The sequence below is a fragment of the Salvelinus namaycush genome, unplaced genomic scaffold (assembly GCF_016432855.1).
Source record: "Salvelinus namaycush isolate Seneca unplaced genomic scaffold, SaNama_1.0 Scaffold648, whole genome shotgun sequence".
Lineage (NCBI taxonomy): Eukaryota > Metazoa > Chordata > Actinopteri > Salmoniformes > Salmonidae > Salvelinus > Salvelinus namaycush.
This window is the reverse complement of record NW_024061362.1, coordinates 92,303-112,236: the sequence shown is the minus strand read 5'-3', so window position 1 is coordinate 112,236 and position 19,934 is coordinate 92,303. Positions and strand designations below refer to the sequence as shown.

Sequence of the window (19,934 nt, the reverse complement as noted above, 5' to 3'; positions counted from 1 at the left end):
TCATTATTTTCCTTCTCGACTACCCACCATCCTCCTCTCTTTCTCTCCAAACTCAGTTATTCTGAGTGATGATTCGAGATGCTGCTGTTTCTGTTGTTATTGCTGCCAGGAAGATGCATCATACGCATGCGCAGCACAAGCTGTCTCTGGCCACTTACACCTGATTGGTCAATAAATGTATTCGTCTCCGTGTACTCTGTCTCAAAGATTGTTTATAAAGGTTGGTAAACGTGCCTCAAATTTGCCCAAACCATTGACATAAAAAACACTCGAAACACATGAAAGTCTTCCCATTCTGTATGTTTATTACACATAATACATGTTTACTACACAACTCCAAAGTACAAGTAAGTTATGGATAAAATATTAGGTCATCGCTATTGGCCAACGATAGTACATTACATTAGGCTACATAAAGATTGTATGGAGTCCATAGGCACAATATAAATAATGCTGTTCTTAATATTTTTACAACCAATTCTAGACAGCATTAGGATATACGTTCCCCCCACTGTCTCTCTGTCACACACACACACACACACACACACACACACACACACACACACACACACACACACACACACACACACACACACACACACACACACACACTTTCTCTCTTTTTCTCTACTCTTGACAGCAGATGCCCAGTCTGCAGGCTTCACACAGGGCTTTCTCATGGGGCCTCCTCGACACCTTCTCTGACCCATCCTCTTCTTCCTCCTCCTCCTCCTCTTCCTCCTCCTCCTCATCCTCCTCCTCTTCCTCATCATCCTCCTCCTCATCCTCCTCATCTTCCTCATCATCCTCCTCATCCTCGTCGTAGCAGTTCTTCTTAATTTTTCCAAACAATCCAAGCAGTGCCTCCTCCACCTCGTCCTGGGAGAAACCTGGGAGTTCAAACTCTTCCCGGCAGCGTTTGCATGCCTGGCCGTACGGCCGCATCAGCACGGTCCCCCTGGCTGTCGTATCCCGCAGACGGTACCGGAACACTAGCACCACCCGCGCCGACCACCACGTCTTAGAGCACTCACCACACTGGAACCTGAGGGAGAGAGGTAGAGGGGGAGAGAGGGGGAGAGAGAGGGAGAGAGGGGGAGAGAGAGGGAGAGATGGGGAGAGAGACGGGGACAGAGAGGGGGAGGGGGGGAGAGAGAGGGGGAGAGGTGGAGGGGGAGAGAGGGGGAGAGAGAGGGAGAGATGGGGAGAGAGACGGGGACAGAGAGGGGGAGAGGTAGAGGGGGGAGAGAGAGGGAGAGATGGGGACAGAGAGGGAGAGAGGGGGAGATGTGGAGGGGGAGAGGTGGAGAGAGAGACGGGGACAGAGAGGGGGAGAGAGGGGGAGAGAGAGAGGGAGAGAGAGGGAGAGATGGGGAGAGGTGGAGGGGGAGAGGGGAGAGGTGGAGAGAGAGAGAGGGGAGAGGTGGAGGGGGAGAGGTGGAGAGAGAGACGGGGACAGAGAGAGGAAGAGAGGGGGAGAGAGATAGAGAGAGAGAGCATTTGAATGAAAGCATGTCTATCCGTACATTTTAGAGTGGTCAGTTTCCACTGGTGCTGCAGTGCCAATCTTCTGAAAGTGTGAGCTCTATGTGGAACTGAGTCGGGAAACCACAGGCATACACAACACATAACAAGCATAAAGACAATGACAGTATAAGAAAGAGATACCTACCGTCCATTGGCACAGTGGCTGTACACCCTCCATCCTCTCCTCCTCTCCTCCTCGGTGAGTGCTTCTGCCAGGCCATAGTTGAAGTGGAAGGCCCACTGGTCACTGCTGTCCAACTCCTCATCCAACATCTCCTCAAAACACTCTGACCACAGGGTGGGTGTCCAGTCTGGGTTACACACACACACACACACACACACACACACACACACACACGCGCGCGCACACACACAATAACAAGCACGCACACACACATAGACAAACATGCAAGCGCAGGTACGCAAACAACACACACGCACTTAGACAGGACCGGACTGGTTCGGATAGTGCAGCAAGAGCTTAGCTATTAAATAACTTTCCTGATTAATGCATATAAATAGGCCTACTTCCTTTATGTAAATAAATAAATAAACAAACAAGCTAGATCACAGATCATATGTCCAAAAAAAAACGGCATAATAGGATAAAAGAAAGTACATTAAAAGTATTCATTGCCTACCTGTGCTCATGATCGTCAATGTCGGAGAACAAATGAAAACAAAATGCTGTTGAAGAACAAATGATCTGTTTGTGTGGTTATGATATTGTCCGGTATGAGCTGAATATTTTATATGGTCCTGCTGGTATTCCCCTGACGTTGAGATTTGGAAAACGAAACTGACTGTCTGTTTTCTCTTCGCCACATCCCAGTCCGTACGTAGTATGCAGTCTGTCACTGTGCCCTATTGAAGACCAGCCCTTCAGCACAGATTGTCCATTATATTTACCAGGGGCCTCATGTATCAATATTGCGTAGAAACTATTCTAAAATATTACATTAAAAAAAGTGTAATTTATCAAACAATCCTACGAGCGTCATATGTACACCCATAGGAGATAACCATTAATCAGTGCTTGTGCACGACCTAGGCTATTTGCATTTCGAAACGCCTCTATTTAACCATATATGGTGGAAATCATCCCTTTGAAGCCTGTGGGGAATATCCAGATTTTCTTTATACATTTATATATATATTTTAATCTTTTGTTCTTATTTATTTATATATTTTTTTATTATTATGATATATTTTTTTGTGTAGAATATATATTTTTCCAGTACACGACACATTTACATAACGCACAGATGCACGCTACTCTTGGTGGCAGTAACATGCTGACCACACCTCTCTCGTCGCGTGCGCAAGCGTTTCAACATAAATGTTATTCAATCATTGCACCCACACTGCTCGCGCCGCCAACGAGCGTCTGCATTGCCAGGTGCTAAAATTGAAGTTGCTTCTATTTGTGGCGCAGAACGCTCTGCAAGTCCTGCCTCTCCCATCTCCTCATTGGTTATACCCACATGGCTTATTGAAAGATGAACTGAGGTCAGTAGTCATGATGGTAATACTATTAGATGCTAATCTCAATATAATGTCCAAAGAAGAAAAAGCCTGGAAGGAAGAGAGATGACTAGAAGCGACTCGGTTGACCGGTTTATGTCTGGATTAATTGTCGGAGTAGAGGACCTTGTGCATTTCAGGTAAAATAACAACTCAACGTTCTTATCCTAGGACAAATTAGCTAGCAACAGCAAGCTAGCTAAATAGGACAAATTAACTAGCAACTGCAAGCTAGCTAGCTAAATTGCCATAAATGTTTAATGCTTTTCGACCTGTCCTCAAATTAATATAATTGGTTCAGAGTTTGTTTTGATATTTCAACCTGCGTGTCGTGATTGCGTTTGGTGTGGGGCGACAAAATCAATTTGCGCAGGATGGCGCACGCGTGGGTACGGTATAAGAAAGCCATCTTCATCTGCGCCCATTCAACATAGCCTAAATTTATGTTTTTATTACTTACAAACAAAATAATTTTGGGGGGTTCTCATACGCTTACAATGATGTTTTGACTCGTGCTTGAACACTCGCTAAGATTATATTTGGTTGTGATATTTGGAAAATAACTATTTTGGGTGCAGTATTTGTTAGCTAGAATGCTAACTCTCATTGATATAGGCTGTAGCTAAAGCTAGCCAAAGAGCCATTTTATTTATCCAGACAAGTCAGTTAAGTACAAATTCTTGTTTTATAATGACGGCCTACCCCGGCCAAACCGTCCTCTAACCCAGATGACGCTGGGCCAATTGTGTGCCGCCCTATGGGACTCCCGACCACGGCCGGTTGTGATACAGCCCCGGATCGAACCATTGACGCCTCCAGCACTGAGATGCAGACCACTGCACCACTTGGGAGCCATTACACTGGTTGAAGTGTTTTTAAAAAAGTTGATTTGCAGTTGATTTGCAATGATGACACAAACATTATATTAAGCAAGACATTCATACGAGCCTTAAAATCCAATTATAATCCAAAAGTAGTGTGAAATGCACTCATAAGCAACATGTAAATAGACGCTTTTTTTGCTGGTGTTCTATAAGAACTCTCCCTTGTTCTGCCACCAATTTGCGCGCATCGCCCTCGTGCGGCAATGTTTGAAAACACAAAATGGTCTCTATATGCAGACCTAAGCTTGTCGCCTGCTTTACTTCCTTTAGGCAGTGTTTTCCGTAAGTACATGGAGTAGTCAGCCAAATAGGAAAAGAGTTCCGGGCTGGGGGGTTCCGAAGAGAGCAAATTCTATTTTAGCGTTCTTGATTCCATCCATCTTCTAATGCCTTGATTCCATCCGAAATACACAGCTAAATTATTGAATACTTTAACGACTTTATCTCCCAGATTGGTAACATTTGTTGTGGTATTGAGTAGAAAGACATTTCTTTACAATTAAAATGACTGAAAATGTATAAACTCAGTGTATTGTTAGTTGTTTTGGATATTAGGCCTATATGATAACCTTTTTGTACCATTAAACCCCTGTCTTCTCTTGATATTAATGTCATATTTACAGTTTTACTGCAAGATATGAAATTCCACAATGCTTGTTTTTCAAAATATAAATTTTATTTTCGCTCCTGCTGTCGAGAGCCAATGTGTCGTTTTGTAATTTGGGTGAACAATCCCTTTAGAAGTTTGGCCTGTCAATCAATCACTGTAGGTGGGATTGTCAGGGGAGGGGGCAGGTGAAGTGACATCTGTCTGGTGAAGTCCACAAAGCAAATATTGCATATACAAACAGTTAAATGACCTGCAGCACGGTCAAGCAAGTTAATGTTTTTGATAGTTTTACTAAACAAATAGTGATTCAGACCCACGGAGTTACCTCAAGTCAGCACAAAGACAACAGGAGCCCTGCCTCCGCTATTCCAGCACCATTTACACTTAAACACATAAACATCATCAAATCAACTAGGCTATATAAACTTAGTTTAATACGCTGAAAGCAAACTTAAAGATACCAAAAATAATTCAGTCCAATTAATGTTGCTAAATATCATGTGGCTGTCCATGGTACTGATTTCTGTGTGTGTGTGTGCGTGCGTGCGTGCATGTGTAAGATTTTTTGAGGGGGTGACTCAGCCTACTTGTAGACTAGTTGAATGCCAATGCCACCCTCCTCTCTTTCATGTTGGAAAAACGGTCGATGGCTCTGTATGCTGTTAGTTTTCATTTTCACAGGCCACCTAGCTAAAATGCTTGCTAGCCTAACTTCCTTGCATGGGCGACAATGAACCAGGTAAGTTAGCTAGCTAGTTAACGTGAGGCTACTAGGCTACATCTAGGCTACATATTGAACTTCAATTGTCTCAGGCCAGAGGCACAATATAATAATGTGTGGTTAGATCAGAATCGCTATCATAATCATTGGCCTGTACAGAGAATTAAGTCAAAACCACAAGCCCAAATTTCCATCCATGGCTTAGGAAAGGGACGATTTGGCAAGCTAGCTACTGCACGACATCAACACAAGCAGACGAGAAACTGACACGTTTTTCTTACAATTATGACGTTTCGCTTACGATGTTATTTGATTGGTGTGAAGCCAAAGCCAAATTGGCCTCCCTTAGGGGTGTGTATTGCGACGCCAGGACAACCCACAGTTGAGCTCAGCTCAATGCTTATTGGCTAATTCTTAAAACAAAAAATGATTAGGCAAAATGCTTGCTAGCATCAATCAATCAAATGGTACCACGGCAACAGGTTATACTCTTTTGGTTCAGACAGCATCAGATAAATGGGCATCACATACTGAGAAAGAGGGGAGCTGTTTCCCTCGCTCTGATCATTTCACCAGTGAGATTCAGCCGCTTGTGAATTAACAGAAAATTATAAAAACACAGAGATGAAAGAAATGATTTTATAATTGTTATTTTTTCACAGATTTGTCACCCCCCCCCGATAGTGGGGCAAAACACCCCCTTCTAAAGTTTATGTTTTATTTAAAAAACAAATATTGATTCTGCCCACTTATTTCCCTTGTCTAAATCTTACCAAGCTTTTTTTCTGTCAGAAAATAGACATATAGGCAACAGATAGATATACAAAAAATAGAGTTGTTTCCATTGTGGGCCTCTATCTAGTGTAGAGAGTGAGGTCAGAATCTTACCAGTGAATAGAGAACCATGAACTGTGCTGCCTGAGTCAGGTAGACATTCATCTGAACAACAATGGAAATATCTTAAAACATGTGTATGACATTAATATCAGTATGGCATAAGAAATATGTAATTCTAAGATAATGGCAATTACATTATAATTAGTAAGGTAGTTCATTACCATCTTATTTCAGTATGCCAATTTTTACCACGTCATTTAGCCAATTATTTCATTTGAAAAAGTTTTGATAATGTAACGGCTGTTGGAAGGAGAGGACCAAGGTGCAGCGTGGTACGTGTCCATATTTATTTAATGAACACAGAAATAACAAAGAGAACGACCGAAACAGTTCTGGCTGGTGCAGACACAACAGAAAACAACTACCCACAAAACACAGGTGGGATGAGGCTACCTAAGTATGGTTCTCAATCAGAGACAACGATAGACAGCTGCCTCTGATTGAGAACCACACTCCGCCAAACACATAGAAATATAAAACATAGAACAAAAACATAGAATGCCCACCCCAACTCACGCCCTGACCAAACCAAAATAGAGACATAAAAAAGGAACTAAGGTCAAGGCGTGACAGATAATGCAGACTAAACTCCACTCCCCCATGTAGCCTAGCCTGGCTAATTGCTTTATTCCTTGGTCTCTGGCTCTTTCAACAGGCTAGCATGGACAGACTCTATCTACCGGGCTGGTTCAAGCTGATGCCGGGCTGGTTCAAGCTGATGCCAGGGCTGTTTATTTTTTGGGGCATTTTTTGTTGTTGTATGGTTTAAATGGTAAGAGCTAGGTAGCTAGATACATAGAGAGTACATCGTTGTTGGCCTCTCAATTTAGTGTTGTTAAATCATTAAAGCTACCTAGCTACAACTGTCTAAAACAGCTAACGTTAGCTAACAAGCTAGATAATGATACAGCATCTAGCTGATAGAATGTAACGTTACTTAGCTAGCTATCAATCTACTACTTACACCACTATCGATTCACTTGGTCACCAGTCGGACATCCAAACATTCACACGGGCAGAATACCGTTATTTCATTATTTTCCTTCTCGACTACCCACCATCCTCCTCTCTTTCTCTCCAAACTCAGTTATTCTGAGTGATGATTCGAGATGCTGCTGTTTCTGTTGTTATTGCTGCCAGGAAGATGCATCATACGCATGCGCAGCACAAGCTGTCTCTGGCCACTTACACCTGATTGGTCAATAAATGTATTCGTCTCCGTGTACTCTGTCTCAAAGATTGTTTATAAAGGTTGGTAAACGTGCCTCAAATTTGCCCAAACCATTGACATAAAAAACACTCGAAACACATGAAAGTCTTCCCATTCTGTATGTTTATTACACATAATACATGTTTACTACACAACTCCAAAGTACAAGTAAGTTATGGATAAAATATTAGGTCATCGCTATTGGCCAACGATAGTACATTACATTAGGCTACATAAAGATTGTATGGAGTCCATAGGCACAATATAAATAATGCTGTTCTTAATATTTTTACAACCAATTCTAGACAGCATTAGGATATACATTCCCCCCACTGTCTCTCTGTCACACACACACACACACACACACACACACACACACACACACACACACACACACACACACACACACACACACACTTTCTCTCTTTTTCTCTACTCTTGACAGCAGATGCCCAGTCTGCAGGCTTCACACAGGGCTTTCTCATGGGGCCTCCTCGACACCTTCTCTGACCCATCCTCTTCTTCCTCCTCCTCCTCCTCTTCCTCCTCCTCCTCATCCTCCTCCTCTTCCTCATCATCCTCCTCCTCATCCTCCTCATCTTCCTCATCATCCTCCTCATCCTCGTCGTAGCAGTTCTTCTTAATTTTTCCAAACAATCCAAGCAGTGCCTCCTCCACCTCGTCCTGGGAGAAACCTGGGAGTTCAAACTCTTCCCGGCAGCGTTTGCATGCCTGGCCGTACGGCCGCATCAGCACGGTCCCCCTGGCTGTCGTATCCCGCAGACGGTACCGGAACACTAGCACCACCCGCGCCGACCACCACGTCTTAGAGCACTCACCACACTGGAACCTGAGGGAGAGAGGTAGAGGGGGAGAGAGGGGGAGAGAGAGGGAGAGAGGGGGAGAGAGAGGGAGAGATGGGGAGAGAGACGGGGACAGAGAGGGGGAGGGGGGGGAGAGAGAGGGGGAGAGGGGGAGGGGGAGAGGGGGGGAGAGAGAGGGAGAGATGGGGAGAGAGACGGGGACAGAGAGGGGGAGAGGTAGAGGGGGAGAGGTGGAGAGAGAGACGGGGACAGAGAGGGGGAGAGAGGGGGAGAGAGAGGGAGAGAGAGGGAGAGATGGGGAGAGGTGGAGGGGGAGAGGGGAGAGGTGGAGAGAGAGAGGGGAGAGGTGGAGGGGGAGAGGTGGAGAGAGAGACGGGGACAGAGAGAGGAAGAGAGGGGGAGAGAGATAGAGAGAGAGAGCATTTGAATGAAAGCATGTCTATCCGTACATTTTAGAGTGGTCAGTTTCCACTGGTGCTGCAGTGCCAATCTTCTGAAAGTGTGAGCTCTATGTGGAACTGAGTCGGGAAACCACAGGCATACACAACACATAACAAGCATAAAGACAATGACAGTATAAGAAAGAGATACCTACCGTCCATTGGCACAGTGGCTGTACACCCTCCATCCTCTCCTCCTCTCCTCCTCGGTGAGTGCTTCTGCCAGGCCATAGTTGAAGTGGAAGGCCCACTGGTCACTGCTGTCCAACTCCTCATCCAACATCTCCTCAAAACACTCTGACCACAGGGTGGGTGTCCAGTCTGGGTTACACACACACACACACACACACACACACACACACACACACACACACACACACACACACACACGCGCGCGCGCACACACACAATAACAAGCACGCACACACACATAGACAAACATGCAAGCGCAGGTACGCAAACAACACACACGCACTTAGACAGGACCGGACTGGTTCGGATAGTGCAGCAAGAGCTTAGCTATTAAATAACTTTCCTGATTAATGCATATAAATAAGCCTACTTCCTTTATGTAAATAAATAAATAAACAAACAAGCTAGATCACAGATCATATGTCCAAAAAAAACGGCATAATAGGATAAAAGAAAGTACATTAAAAGTATTCATTGCCTACCTGTGCTCATGATCGTCAATGTCGGAGAACAAATGAAAACAAAATGCTGTTGAAGAACAAATGATCTGTTTGTGTGGTTATGATATTGTCCGGTATGAGCTGAATATTTTATATGGTCCTGCTGGTATTCCCCTGACGTTGAGATTTGGAAAACGAAACTGACTGTCTGTTTTCTCTTCGCCACAGCCCAGTCCGTACGTAGTATGCAGTCTGTCACTGTGCCCTATTGAAGACCAGCCCTTCAGCACAGATTGTCCATTATATTTACCAGGGGCCTCATGTATCAATATTGCGTAGAAACTATTCTAAAATATTACATTAAAAAAAGTGTAATTTATCAAACAATCCTACGAGCGTCATATGTACACCCATAGGAGATAACCATTAATCAGTGCTTGTGCACGACCTAGGCTATTTGCATTTCGAAACGCCTCTATTTAACCATATATGGTGGAAATCATCCCTTTGAAGCCTGTGGGGAATATCCAGATTTTCTTTATACATTTATATATATATTTTAATCTTTTGTTCTTATTTATTTATATATTTTTTATTATTATTATATATTTTTTTGTGTAGAATATATATTTTTCCAGTACACGACACATTTACATAACGCACAGATGCACGCTACTCTTGGTGGCAGTAACATGCTGACCACACCTCTCTCGTCGCGTGCGCAAGCGTTTCAACATAAATGTTATTCAATCATTGCACCCACACTGCTCGCGCCGCCAACGAGCGTCTGCATTGCCAGGTGCTAAAATTGAAGTTGCTTCTATTTGTGGCGCAGGACGCTCTGCAAGTCCTGCCTCTCCCATCTCCTCATTGGTTATACCCACGTGGCTTATTGAAAGATGAACTGAGGTCAGTAGTCATGATGGTAATACTATTAGATGCTAATCTCAATATAATGTCCAAAGAAGAAAAAGCCTGGAAGGAAGAGAGATGACTAGAAGCGACTCGGTTGACCGGTTTATGTCTGGATTAATTGTCGGAGTAGAGGACCTTGTGCATTTCAGGTAAAATAACAACTCAACGTTCTTATCCTAGGACAAATTAGCTAGCAACAGCAAGCTAGCTAAATAGGACAAATTAACTAGCAACTGCAAGCTAGCTAGCTAAATTGCCATAAATGTTTAATGCTTTTCGACCTGTCCTCAAATTAATATAATTGGTTCAGAGTTTGTTTTGATATTTCAACCTGCGTGTCGTGATTGCGTTTGGTGTGGGGCGACAAAATCAATTTGCGCAGGATGGCGCACGCGTGGGTACGGTATAAGAAAGCCATCTTCATCTGCGCCCATTCAACATAGCCTAAATTTATGTTTTTATTACTTACAAACAAAATAATTTTGGGGGGTTCTCATACGCTTACAATGATGTTTTGACTCGTGCTTGAACACTCGCTAAGATTATATTTGGTTGTGATATTTGGAAAATAACTATTTTGGGTGCAGTATTTGTTAGCTAGAATGCTAACTCTCATTGATATAGGCTGTAGCTAAAGCTAGCCAAAGAGCCATTTTATTTAACCAGACAAGTCAGTTAAGTACAAATTCTTGTTTTATAATGACGGCCTACCCCGGCCAAACCGTCCTCTAACCCAGATGACGCTGGGCCAATTGTGTGCCGCCCTATGGGACTCCCGACCACGGCCGGTTGTGATACAGCCCCGGATCGAAACATTGACGCCTCCAGCACTGAGATGCAGACCACTGCACCACTTGGGAGCCATTACACTGGTTGAAGTGTTTTAAAAAAAGTTGATTTGCAGTTGATTTGCAATGATGACACAAACATTATATTAAGCAAGACATTCATACGAGCCTTAAAATCCAATTATAATCCAAAAGTAGTGTGAAATGCACTCATAAGCAACATGTAAATAGACGCTTTTTTTGCTGGTGTTCTATAAGAACTCTCCCTTGTTCTGCCACCAATTTGCGCGCATCGCCCTCGTGCGGCAATGTTTGAAAACACAAAATGGTCTCTATATGCAGACCTAAGCTTGTCGCCTGCTTTACTTCCTTTAGGCAGTGTTTTCCGTAAGTACATGGAGTAGTCAGCCAAATAGGAAAAGAGTTCCGGGCTGGGGGGTTCCGAAGAGAGCAAATTCTATTTTAGAGTTCTTGATTCCATCCATCTTCTAATGCCTTGATTCCATCCGAAATACACAGCTAAATTATTGAATACTTTAACGACTTTATCTCCCAGATTGGTAACATTTGTTGTGGTATTGAGTAGAAAGACATTTCTTTACAATTAAAATGACTGAAAATGTATAAACTCAGTGTATTGTTAGTTGTTTTGGATATTAGGCCTATATGATAACCTTTTTGTACCATTAAACCCCTGTCTTCTCTTGATATTAATGTCATATTTACAGTTTTACTGCAAGATATGAAATTCCACAATGCTTGTTTTTCAAAATATAAATTTTATTTTCGCTCCTGCTGTCGAGAGCCAATGTGTCGTTTTGTAATTTGGGTGAACAATCCCTTTAAAAGTTTGGCCTGTCAATCAATCACTGTAGGTGGGATTGTCAGGGGAGGGGGCAGGTGAAGTGACATCTGTCTGGTGAAGTCCACAAAGCAAATATTGCATATACAAACAGTTAAATGACCTGCAGCACGGTCAAGCAAGTTAATGTTTTTGATAGTTTTACTAAACAAATAGTGATTCAGACCCACGGAGTTACCTCAAGTCAGCACAAAGACAACAGGAGCCCTGCCTCCGCTATTCCAGCACCATTTACACTTAAACACATAAACATCATCAAATCAACTAGGCTATATAAACTTAGTTTAATACGCTGAAAACAAACTTAAAGATACCAAAAATAATTCAGTCCAATTAATGTTGCTAAATATCATGTGGCTGTCCATGGTACTGATTTCTGTGTGTGTGTGTGCGTGTGTGTGTGTGCGTGTGTGTGTGTGCGTGTGTGTGTGTGTGTGTGTGTGTGTGTGTGTGTGTGTGTGTGTGTGTGTGTGTGTGTGTGTGTGTGTGTGTGCGTGCGTGCGTGCATGTGTAAGATTTTTTGAGGGGGTGACTCAGCCTACTTGTAGACTAGTTGAATGCCAATGCCACCCTCCTCTCTTTCATGTTGGAAAAACGGCCGATGGCTCTGTATGCTGTTAGTTTTCATTTTCACAGGCCACCTAGCTAAAATGCTTGCTAGCCTAACTTCCTTGCATGGGCGACAATGAACCAGGTAAGTTAGCTAGCTAGTTAACGTGAGGCTACTAGGCTACATCTAGGCTACATATTGAACTTCAATTGTCTCAGGCCAGAGGCACAATATAATAATGTGTGGTTAGATCAGAATCGCTATGATAATCATTGGCCTGTACAGAGAATTAAGTCAAAACCACAAGCCCAAATTTCCATCCATGGCTTAGGAAAGGGCCGATTTGGCAAGCTAGCTACTGCACGACATCAACACAAGCAGACGAGAAACTGACACGTTTTTCTTACAATTATGACGTTTCGCTTACGATGTTATTTGATTGGTGTGAAGCCAAAGCCAAATTGGCCTCCCTTAGGGGTGTGTATTGCGACGCCAGGACAACCCACAGTTGAGCTCAGCTCAATGCTTATTGGCTAATTCTTAAAACAAAAAATGATTAGGCAAAATGCTTGCTAGCATCAATCAATCAAATGGTACCACGGCAACAGGTTATACTCTTTTGGTTCAGACAGCATCAGATAAATGGGCATCACATACTGAGAAAGAGGGGAGCTGTTTCCCTCGCTCTGATCATTTCACCAGTGAGATTCAGCCGCTTGTGAATTAACAGAAAATTATAAAAACACAGAGATGAAAGAAATGATTTTATAATTGTTATTTTTTCACAGATTTGTCACCCCCCCCCCCCCCCCCCCCCCCGATAGTGGGGCAAAACACCCCCTTCTAAAGTTTATGTTTTTATTTAAAAAACAAATATTGATTCTGCCCACTTATTTCCCTTGTCTAAATCTTACCAAGCTTTTTTTCTGTCAGAAAATAGACATATAGGCAACAGATAGATATACAAAAAATAGAGTTGTTTCCATTGTGGGCCTCTATCTAGTGTAGAGAGTGAGGTCAGAATCTTACCAGTGAATAGAGAACCATGAACTGTGCTGCCTGAGTCAGGTAGACATTCATCTGAACAACAATGGAAATATCTTAAAACATGTGTATGACATTAATATCAGTATGGCATAAGAAATATGTAATTCTAAGATAATGGCAATTACATTATAATTAGTAAGGTAGTTCATTACCATCTTATTTCAGTATGCCAATTTTTACCACGTCATTTAGCCAATTATTTCATTTGAAAAAGTTTTGATAATGTAACGGCTGTTGGAAGGAGAGGACCAAGGTGCAGCGTGGTACGTGTCCATATTTATTTAATGAACACAGAAATAACAAAGAGAACGACCGAAACAGTTCTGGCTGGTGCAGACACAACAGAAAACAACTACCCACAAAACACAGGTGGGATGAGGCTACCTAAGTATGGTTCTCAATCAGAGACAACGATAGACAGCTGCCTCTGATTGAGAACCACACTCGGCCAAACACATAGAAATATAAAACATAGAACAAAAACATAGAATGCCCACCCCAACTCACGCCCTGACCAAACCAAAATAGAGACATAAAAAAGGAACTAAGGTCAAGGCGTGACAGATAATGCAGACTAAACTCCACTCCCCCATGTAGCCTAGCCTGGCTAATTGCTTTATTCCTTGGTCTCTGGCTCTTTCAACAGGCTAGCATGGACAGACTCTATCTACCGGGCTGGTTCAAGCTGATGCCGGGCTGGTTCAAGCTGATGCCAGGGCTGTTTATTTTTTGGGGCATTTTTTGTTGTTGTATGGTTTAAATGGTAAGAGCTAGGTAGCTAGATACATAGAGAGTACATCGTTGTTGGCCTCTCAATTTAGTGTTGTTAAATCATTAAAGCTACCTAGCTACAACTGTCTAAAACAGCTAACGTTAGCTAACAAGCTAGATAATGATACAGCATCTAGCTGATAGAATGTAACGTTACTTAGCTAGCTATCAATCTACTACTTACACCACTATCGATTCACTTGGTCACCAGTCGGACATCCAAACATTCACACGGGCAGAATACCGTTATTTCATTATTTTCCTTCTCGACTACCCACCATCCTCCTCTCTTTCTCTCCAAACTCAGTTATTCTGAGTGATGATTCGAGATGCTGCTGTTTCTGTTGTTATTGCTGCCAGGAAGATGCATCATACGCATGCGCAGCACAAGCTGTCTCTGGCCACTTACACCTGATTGGTCAATAAATGTATTCGTCTCCGTGTACTCTGTCTCAAAGATTGTTTATAAAGGTTGGTAAACGTGCCTCAAATTTGCCCAAACCATTGACATAAAAAACACTCGAAACACATGAAAGTCTTCCCATTCTGTATGTTTATTACACATAATACATGTTTACTACACAACTCCAAAGTACAAGTAAGTTATGGATAAAATATTAGGTCATCGCTATTGGCCAACGATAGTACATTACATTAGGCTACATAAAGATTGTATGGAGTCCATAGGCACAATATAAATAATGCTGTTCTTAATATTTTTACAACCAATTCTAGACAGCATTAGGATATACGTTCCCCCCACTGTCTCTCTGTCACACACACACACACACACACACACACACACACACACACACACACACACACACACACACACACACACACACACACACACTTTCTCTCTTTTTCTCTACTCTTGACAGCAGATGCCCAGTCTGCAGGCTTCACACAGGGCTTTCTCATGGGGCCTCCTCGACACCTTCTCTGACCCATCCTCTTCTTCCTCCTCCTCCTCCTCTTCCTCCTCCTCCTCATCCTCCTCCTCTTCCTCATCATCCTCCTCCTCATCCTCCTCATCATCCTCCTCATCCTCGTCGTAGCAGTTCTTCTTAATTTTTCCAAACAATCCAAGCAGTGCCTCCTCCACCTCGTCCTGGGAGAAACCTGGGAGTTCAAACTCTTCCCGGCAGCGTTTGCATGCCTGGCCGTACGGCCGCATCAGCACGGTCCCCCTGGCTGTCGTATCCCGCAGACGGTACCGGAACACTAGCACCACCCGCGCCGACCACCACGTCTTAGAGCACTCACCACACTGGAACCTGAGGGAGAGAGGTAGAGGGGGAGAGAGGGGGAGAGAGAGGGAGAGAGGGGGAGAGAGAGGGAGAGATGGGGAGAGAGACGGGGACAGAGAGGGGGAGGGGGGGAGAGAGAGGGGGAGGGGTGGAGGGGGAGAGAGGGGGAGAGAGAGGGAGAGATGGGGAGAGAGACGGGGACAGAGAGGGGGAGAGGTAGAGGGGGAGAGAGAGGGAGAGATGGGGACAGAGAGGGAGAGAGGGGGAGATGTGGAGGGGGAGAGGTGGAGAGAGAGACGGGGACAGAGAGGGGGAGAGAGGGGGAGAGAGAGGGAGAGAGAGGGAGAGATGGGGAGAGGTGGAGGGGGAGAGGGGAGAGGTGGAGAGAGAGAGGGGAGAGGTGGAGGGGGAGAGGTGGAGAGAGAGACGGGGACAGAGAGAGGAAGAGAGGGGGAGAGAGATAGAGAGAGAGAGCATTTGAATGAAAGCATGTCTATCCGTACATTTTAGAGTGGTCAGTTTCCACTGGTGCTGCAGTGCCAATCTTCTGAAAGTGTGAGCTCTATGTGGAACTGAGTCGGGAAACCACAGGCATACACAACACATAACAAGCATAAAGACAATGACAGTATAAGAAAGAGATACCTACCGTCCATTGGCACAGTGGCTGTACACCCTCCATCCTCTCCTCCTCTCCTCCTCGGTGAGTGCTTCTGCCAGGCCATAGTTGAAGTGGAAGGCCCACTGGTCACTGCTGTCCAACTCCTCATCCAACATCTCCTCAAAACACTCTGACCACAGGGTGGGTGTCCAGTCTGGGTTACACACACACACACACACACACACACACACACACACACACACACACACGCGCGCGCACACACACAATAACAAGCACGCACACACACATAGACAAACATGCAAGCGCAGGTACGCAAACAACACACACGCACTTAGACAGGACCGGACTGGTTCGGATAGTGCAGCAAGAGCTTAGCTATTAAATAACTTTCCTGATTAATGCATATAAATAGGCCTACTTCCTTTATGTAAATAAATAAATAAACAAACAAGCTAGATCACAGATCATATGTCCAAAAAAAACGGCATAATAGGATAAAAGAAAGTACATTAAAAGTATTCATTGCCTACCTGTGCTCATGATCGTCAATGTCGGAGAACAAATGAAAACAAAATGCTGTTGAAGAACAAATGATCTGTTTGTGTGGTTATGATATTGTCCGGTATGAGCTGAATATTTTATATGGTCCTGCTGGTATTCCCCTGACGTTGAGATTTGGAAAACGAAACTGACTGTCTGTTTTCTCTTCGCCACATCCCAGTCCGTACGTAGTATGCAGTCTGTCACTGTGCCCTATTGAAGACCAGCCCTTCAGCACAGATTGTCCATTATATTTACCAGGGGCCTCATGTATCAATATTGCGTAGAAACTATTCTAAAATATTACATTAAAAAAAGTGTAATTTATCAAACAATCCTACGAGCGTCATATGTACACCCATAGGAGATAACCATTAATCAGTGCTTGTGCACGACCTAGGCTATTTGCATTTCGAAACGCCTCTATTTAACCATATATGGTGGAAATCATCCCTTTGAAGCCTGTGGGGAATATCCAGATTTTCTTTATACATTTATATATATATTTTAATCTTTTGTTCTTATTTATTTATATATTTTTTTATTATTATGATATATTTTTTTGTGTAGAATATATATTTTTCCAGTACACGACACATTTACATAACGCACAGATGCACGCTACTCTTGGTGGCAGTAACATGCTGACCACACCTCTCTCGTCGCGTGCGCAAGCGTTTCAACATAAATGTTATTCAATCATTGCACCCACACTGCTCGCGCCGCCAACGAGCGTCTGCATTGCCAGGTGCTAAAATTGAAGTTGCTTCTATTTGTGGCGCAGAACGCTCTGCAAGTCCTGCCTCTCCCATCTCCTCATTGGTTATACCCACATGGCTTATTGAAAGATGAACTGAGGTCAGTAGTCATGATGGTAATACTATTAGATGCTAATCTCAATATAATGTCCAAAGAAGAAAAAGCCTGGAAGGAAGAGAGATGACTAGAAGCGACTCGGTTGACCGGTTTATGTCTGGATTAATTGTCGGAGTAGAGGACCTTGTGCATTTCAGGTAAAATAACAACTCAACGTTCTTATCCTAGGACAAATTAGCTAGCAACAGCAAGCTAGCTAAATAGGACAAATTAACTAGCAACTGCAAGCTAGCTAGCTAAATTGCCATAAATGTTTAATGCTTTTCGACCTGTCCTCAAATTAATATAATTGGTTCAGAGTTTGTTTTGATATTTCAACCTGCGTGTCGTGATTGCGTTTGGTGTGGGGCGACAAAATCAATTTGCGCAGGATGGCGCACGCGTGGGTACGGTATAAGAAAGCCATCTTCATCTGCGCCCATTCAACATAGCCTAAATTTATGTTTTTATTACTTACAAACAAAATAATTTTGGGGGGTTCTCATACGCTTACAATGATGTTTTGACTCGTGCTTGAACACTCGCTAAGATTATATTTGGTTGTGATATTTGGAAAATAACTATTTTGGGTGCAGTATTTGTTAGCTAGAATGCTAACTCTCATTGATATAGGCTGTAGCTAAAGCTAGCCAAAGAGCCATTTTATTTATCCAGACAAGTCAGTTAAGTACAAATTCTTGTTTTATAATGACGGCCTACCCCGGCCAAACCGTCCTCTAACCCAGATGACGCTGGGCCAATTGTGTGCCGCCCTATGGGACTCCCGACCACGGCCGGTTGTGATACAGCCCCGGATCGAACCATTGACGCCTCCAGCACTGAGATGCAGACCACTGCACCACTTGGGAGCCATTACACTGGTTGAAGTGTTTTTAAAAAAGTTGATTTGCAGTTGATTTGCAATGATGACACAAACATTATATTAAGCAAGACATTCATACGAGCCTTAAAATCCAATTATAATCCAAAAGTAGTGTGAAATGCACTCATAAGCAACATGTAAATAGACGCTTTTTTTGCTGGTGTTCTATAAGAACTCTCCCTTGTTCTGCCACCAATTTGCGCGCATCGCCCTCGTGCGGCAATGTTTGAAAACACAAAATGGTCTCTATATGCAGACCTAAGCTTGTCGCCTGCTTTACTTCCTTTAGGCAGTGTTTTCCGTAAGTACATGGAGTAGTCAGCCAAATAGGAAAAGAGTTCCGGGCTGGGGGGTTCCGAAGAGAGCAAATTCTATTTTAGCGTTCTTGATTCCATCCATCTTCTAATGCCTTGATTCCATCCGAAATACACAGCTAAATTATTGAATACTTTAACGACTTTATCTCCCAGATTGGTAACATTTGTTGTGGTATTGAGTAGAAAGACATTTCTTTACAATTAAAATGACTGAAAATGTATAAACTCAGTGTATTGTTAGTTGTTTTGGATATTAGGCCTATATGATAACCTTTTTGTACCATTAAACCCCTGTCTTCTCTTGATATTAATGTCATATTTACAGTTTTACTGCAAGATATGAAATTCCACAATGCTTGTTTTTCAAAATATAAATTTTATTTTCGCTCCTGCTGTCGAGAGCCAATGTGTCGTTTTGTAATTTGGGTGAACAATCCCTTTAGAAGTTTGGCCTGTCAATCAATCACTGTAGGTGGGATTGTCAGGGGAGGGGGCAGGTGAAGTGACATCTGTCTGGTGAAGTCCACAAAGCAAATATTGCATATACAAACAGTTAAATGACCTGCAGCACGGTCAAGCAAGTTAATGTTTTTGATAGTTTTACTAAACAAATAGTGATTCAGACCCACGGAGTTACCTCAAGTCAGCACAAAGACAACAGGAGCCCTGCCTCCGCTATTCCAGCACCATTTACACTTAAACACATAAACATCATCAAATCAACTAGGCTATATAAACTTAGTTTAATACGCTGAAAGCAAACTTAAAGATACCAAAAATAATTCAGTCCAATTAATGTTGCTAAATATCATGTGGCTGTCCATGGTACTGATTTCTGTGTGTGTGTGTGCGTGCGTGCGTGCATGTGTAAGATTTTTTGAGGGGGTGACTCAGCCTACTTGTAGACTAGTTGAATGCCAATGCCACCCTCCTCTCTTTCATGTTGGAAAAACGGTCGATGGCTCTGTATGCTGTTAGTTTTCATTTTCACAGGCCACCTAGCTAAAATGCTTGCTAGCCTAACTTCCTTGCATGGGCGACAATGAACCAGGTAAGTTAGCTAGCTAGTTAACGTGAGGCTACTAGGCTACATCTAGGCTACATATTGAACTTCAATTGTCTCAGGCCAGAGGCACAATATAATAATGTGTGGTTAGATCAGAATCGCTATCATAATCATTGGCCTGTACAGAGAATTAAGTCAAAACCACAAGCCCAAATTTCCATCCATGGCTTAGGAAAGGGACGATTTGGCAAGCTAGCTA

The 19,934-nt window shown here is 43.2% G+C and overlaps 3 protein-coding genes across 3 annotated transcripts; all 3 read right to left on the bottom strand.

Annotated features, from left to right (window-relative positions):
* Positions 1-281: 281 nt before the first annotated feature.
* Positions 282-2,633, bottom strand: LOC120042241 (receptor-transporting protein 3-like). The gene is made up of 3 exons (XM_038987111.1): positions 2,169-2,633; positions 1,673-1,838; positions 282-1,045 (listed from the first exon to the last, which is right to left on the bottom strand). The coding sequence occupies exons 1-3, from the start codon at positions 2,176-2,178 to the stop codon at positions 628-630; spliced, it is 594 nt and encodes a 197-aa protein (XP_038843039.1). The 5' UTR covers positions 2,179-2,633; the 3' UTR covers positions 282-627.
* Positions 2,634-7,475: 4,842 nt separating this feature from the next.
* On the bottom strand, positions 7,476-9,810 carry LOC120042242 (receptor-transporting protein 3-like). The gene is made up of 3 exons (XM_038987112.1): positions 9,312-9,810; positions 8,793-8,958; positions 7,476-8,223 (listed from the first exon to the last, which is right to left on the bottom strand). Exons 1-3 carry the CDS (start codon positions 9,319-9,321, stop codon positions 7,806-7,808), a joined length of 594 nt encoding a protein of 197 aa, XP_038843040.1. The 5' UTR covers positions 9,322-9,810; the 3' UTR covers positions 7,476-7,805.
* Positions 9,811-14,734: 4,924 nt separating this feature from the next.
* LOC120042238 (receptor-transporting protein 3-like) lies at positions 14,735-17,065 on the bottom strand. The gene is made up of 3 exons (XM_038987107.1): positions 16,605-17,065; positions 16,102-16,267; positions 14,735-15,479 (listed from the first exon to the last, which is right to left on the bottom strand). Exons 1-3 carry the CDS (start codon positions 16,612-16,614, stop codon positions 15,071-15,073), a joined length of 585 nt encoding a protein of 194 aa, XP_038843035.1. The 5' UTR covers positions 16,615-17,065; the 3' UTR covers positions 14,735-15,070.
* Positions 17,066-19,934: the final 2,869 nt, after the last annotated feature.

What these genes read in the sequence shown, in the direction of transcription:
- LOC120042241 (XM_038987111.1), bottom strand. An exon ending in AGCCACTGTGCCAATGGACG is followed by an intron (nt 1,046 to 1,672) that starts GTAGGTATCTCT and finishes TCTCTCCCTCAG; the next exon opens with GTTCCAGTGTGGTGAGTGCT.
- LOC120042242 (XM_038987112.1), bottom strand. An exon ending in AGCCACTGTGCCAATGGACG is followed by an intron (nt 8,224 to 8,792) that starts GTAGGTATCTCT and finishes TCTCTCCCTCAG; the next exon opens with GTTCCAGTGTGGTGAGTGCT.
- LOC120042238 (XM_038987107.1), bottom strand. An exon ending in AGCCACTGTGCCAATGGACG is followed by an intron (nt 15,480 to 16,101) that starts GTAGGTATCTCT and finishes TCTCTCCCTCAG; the next exon opens with GTTCCAGTGTGGTGAGTGCT.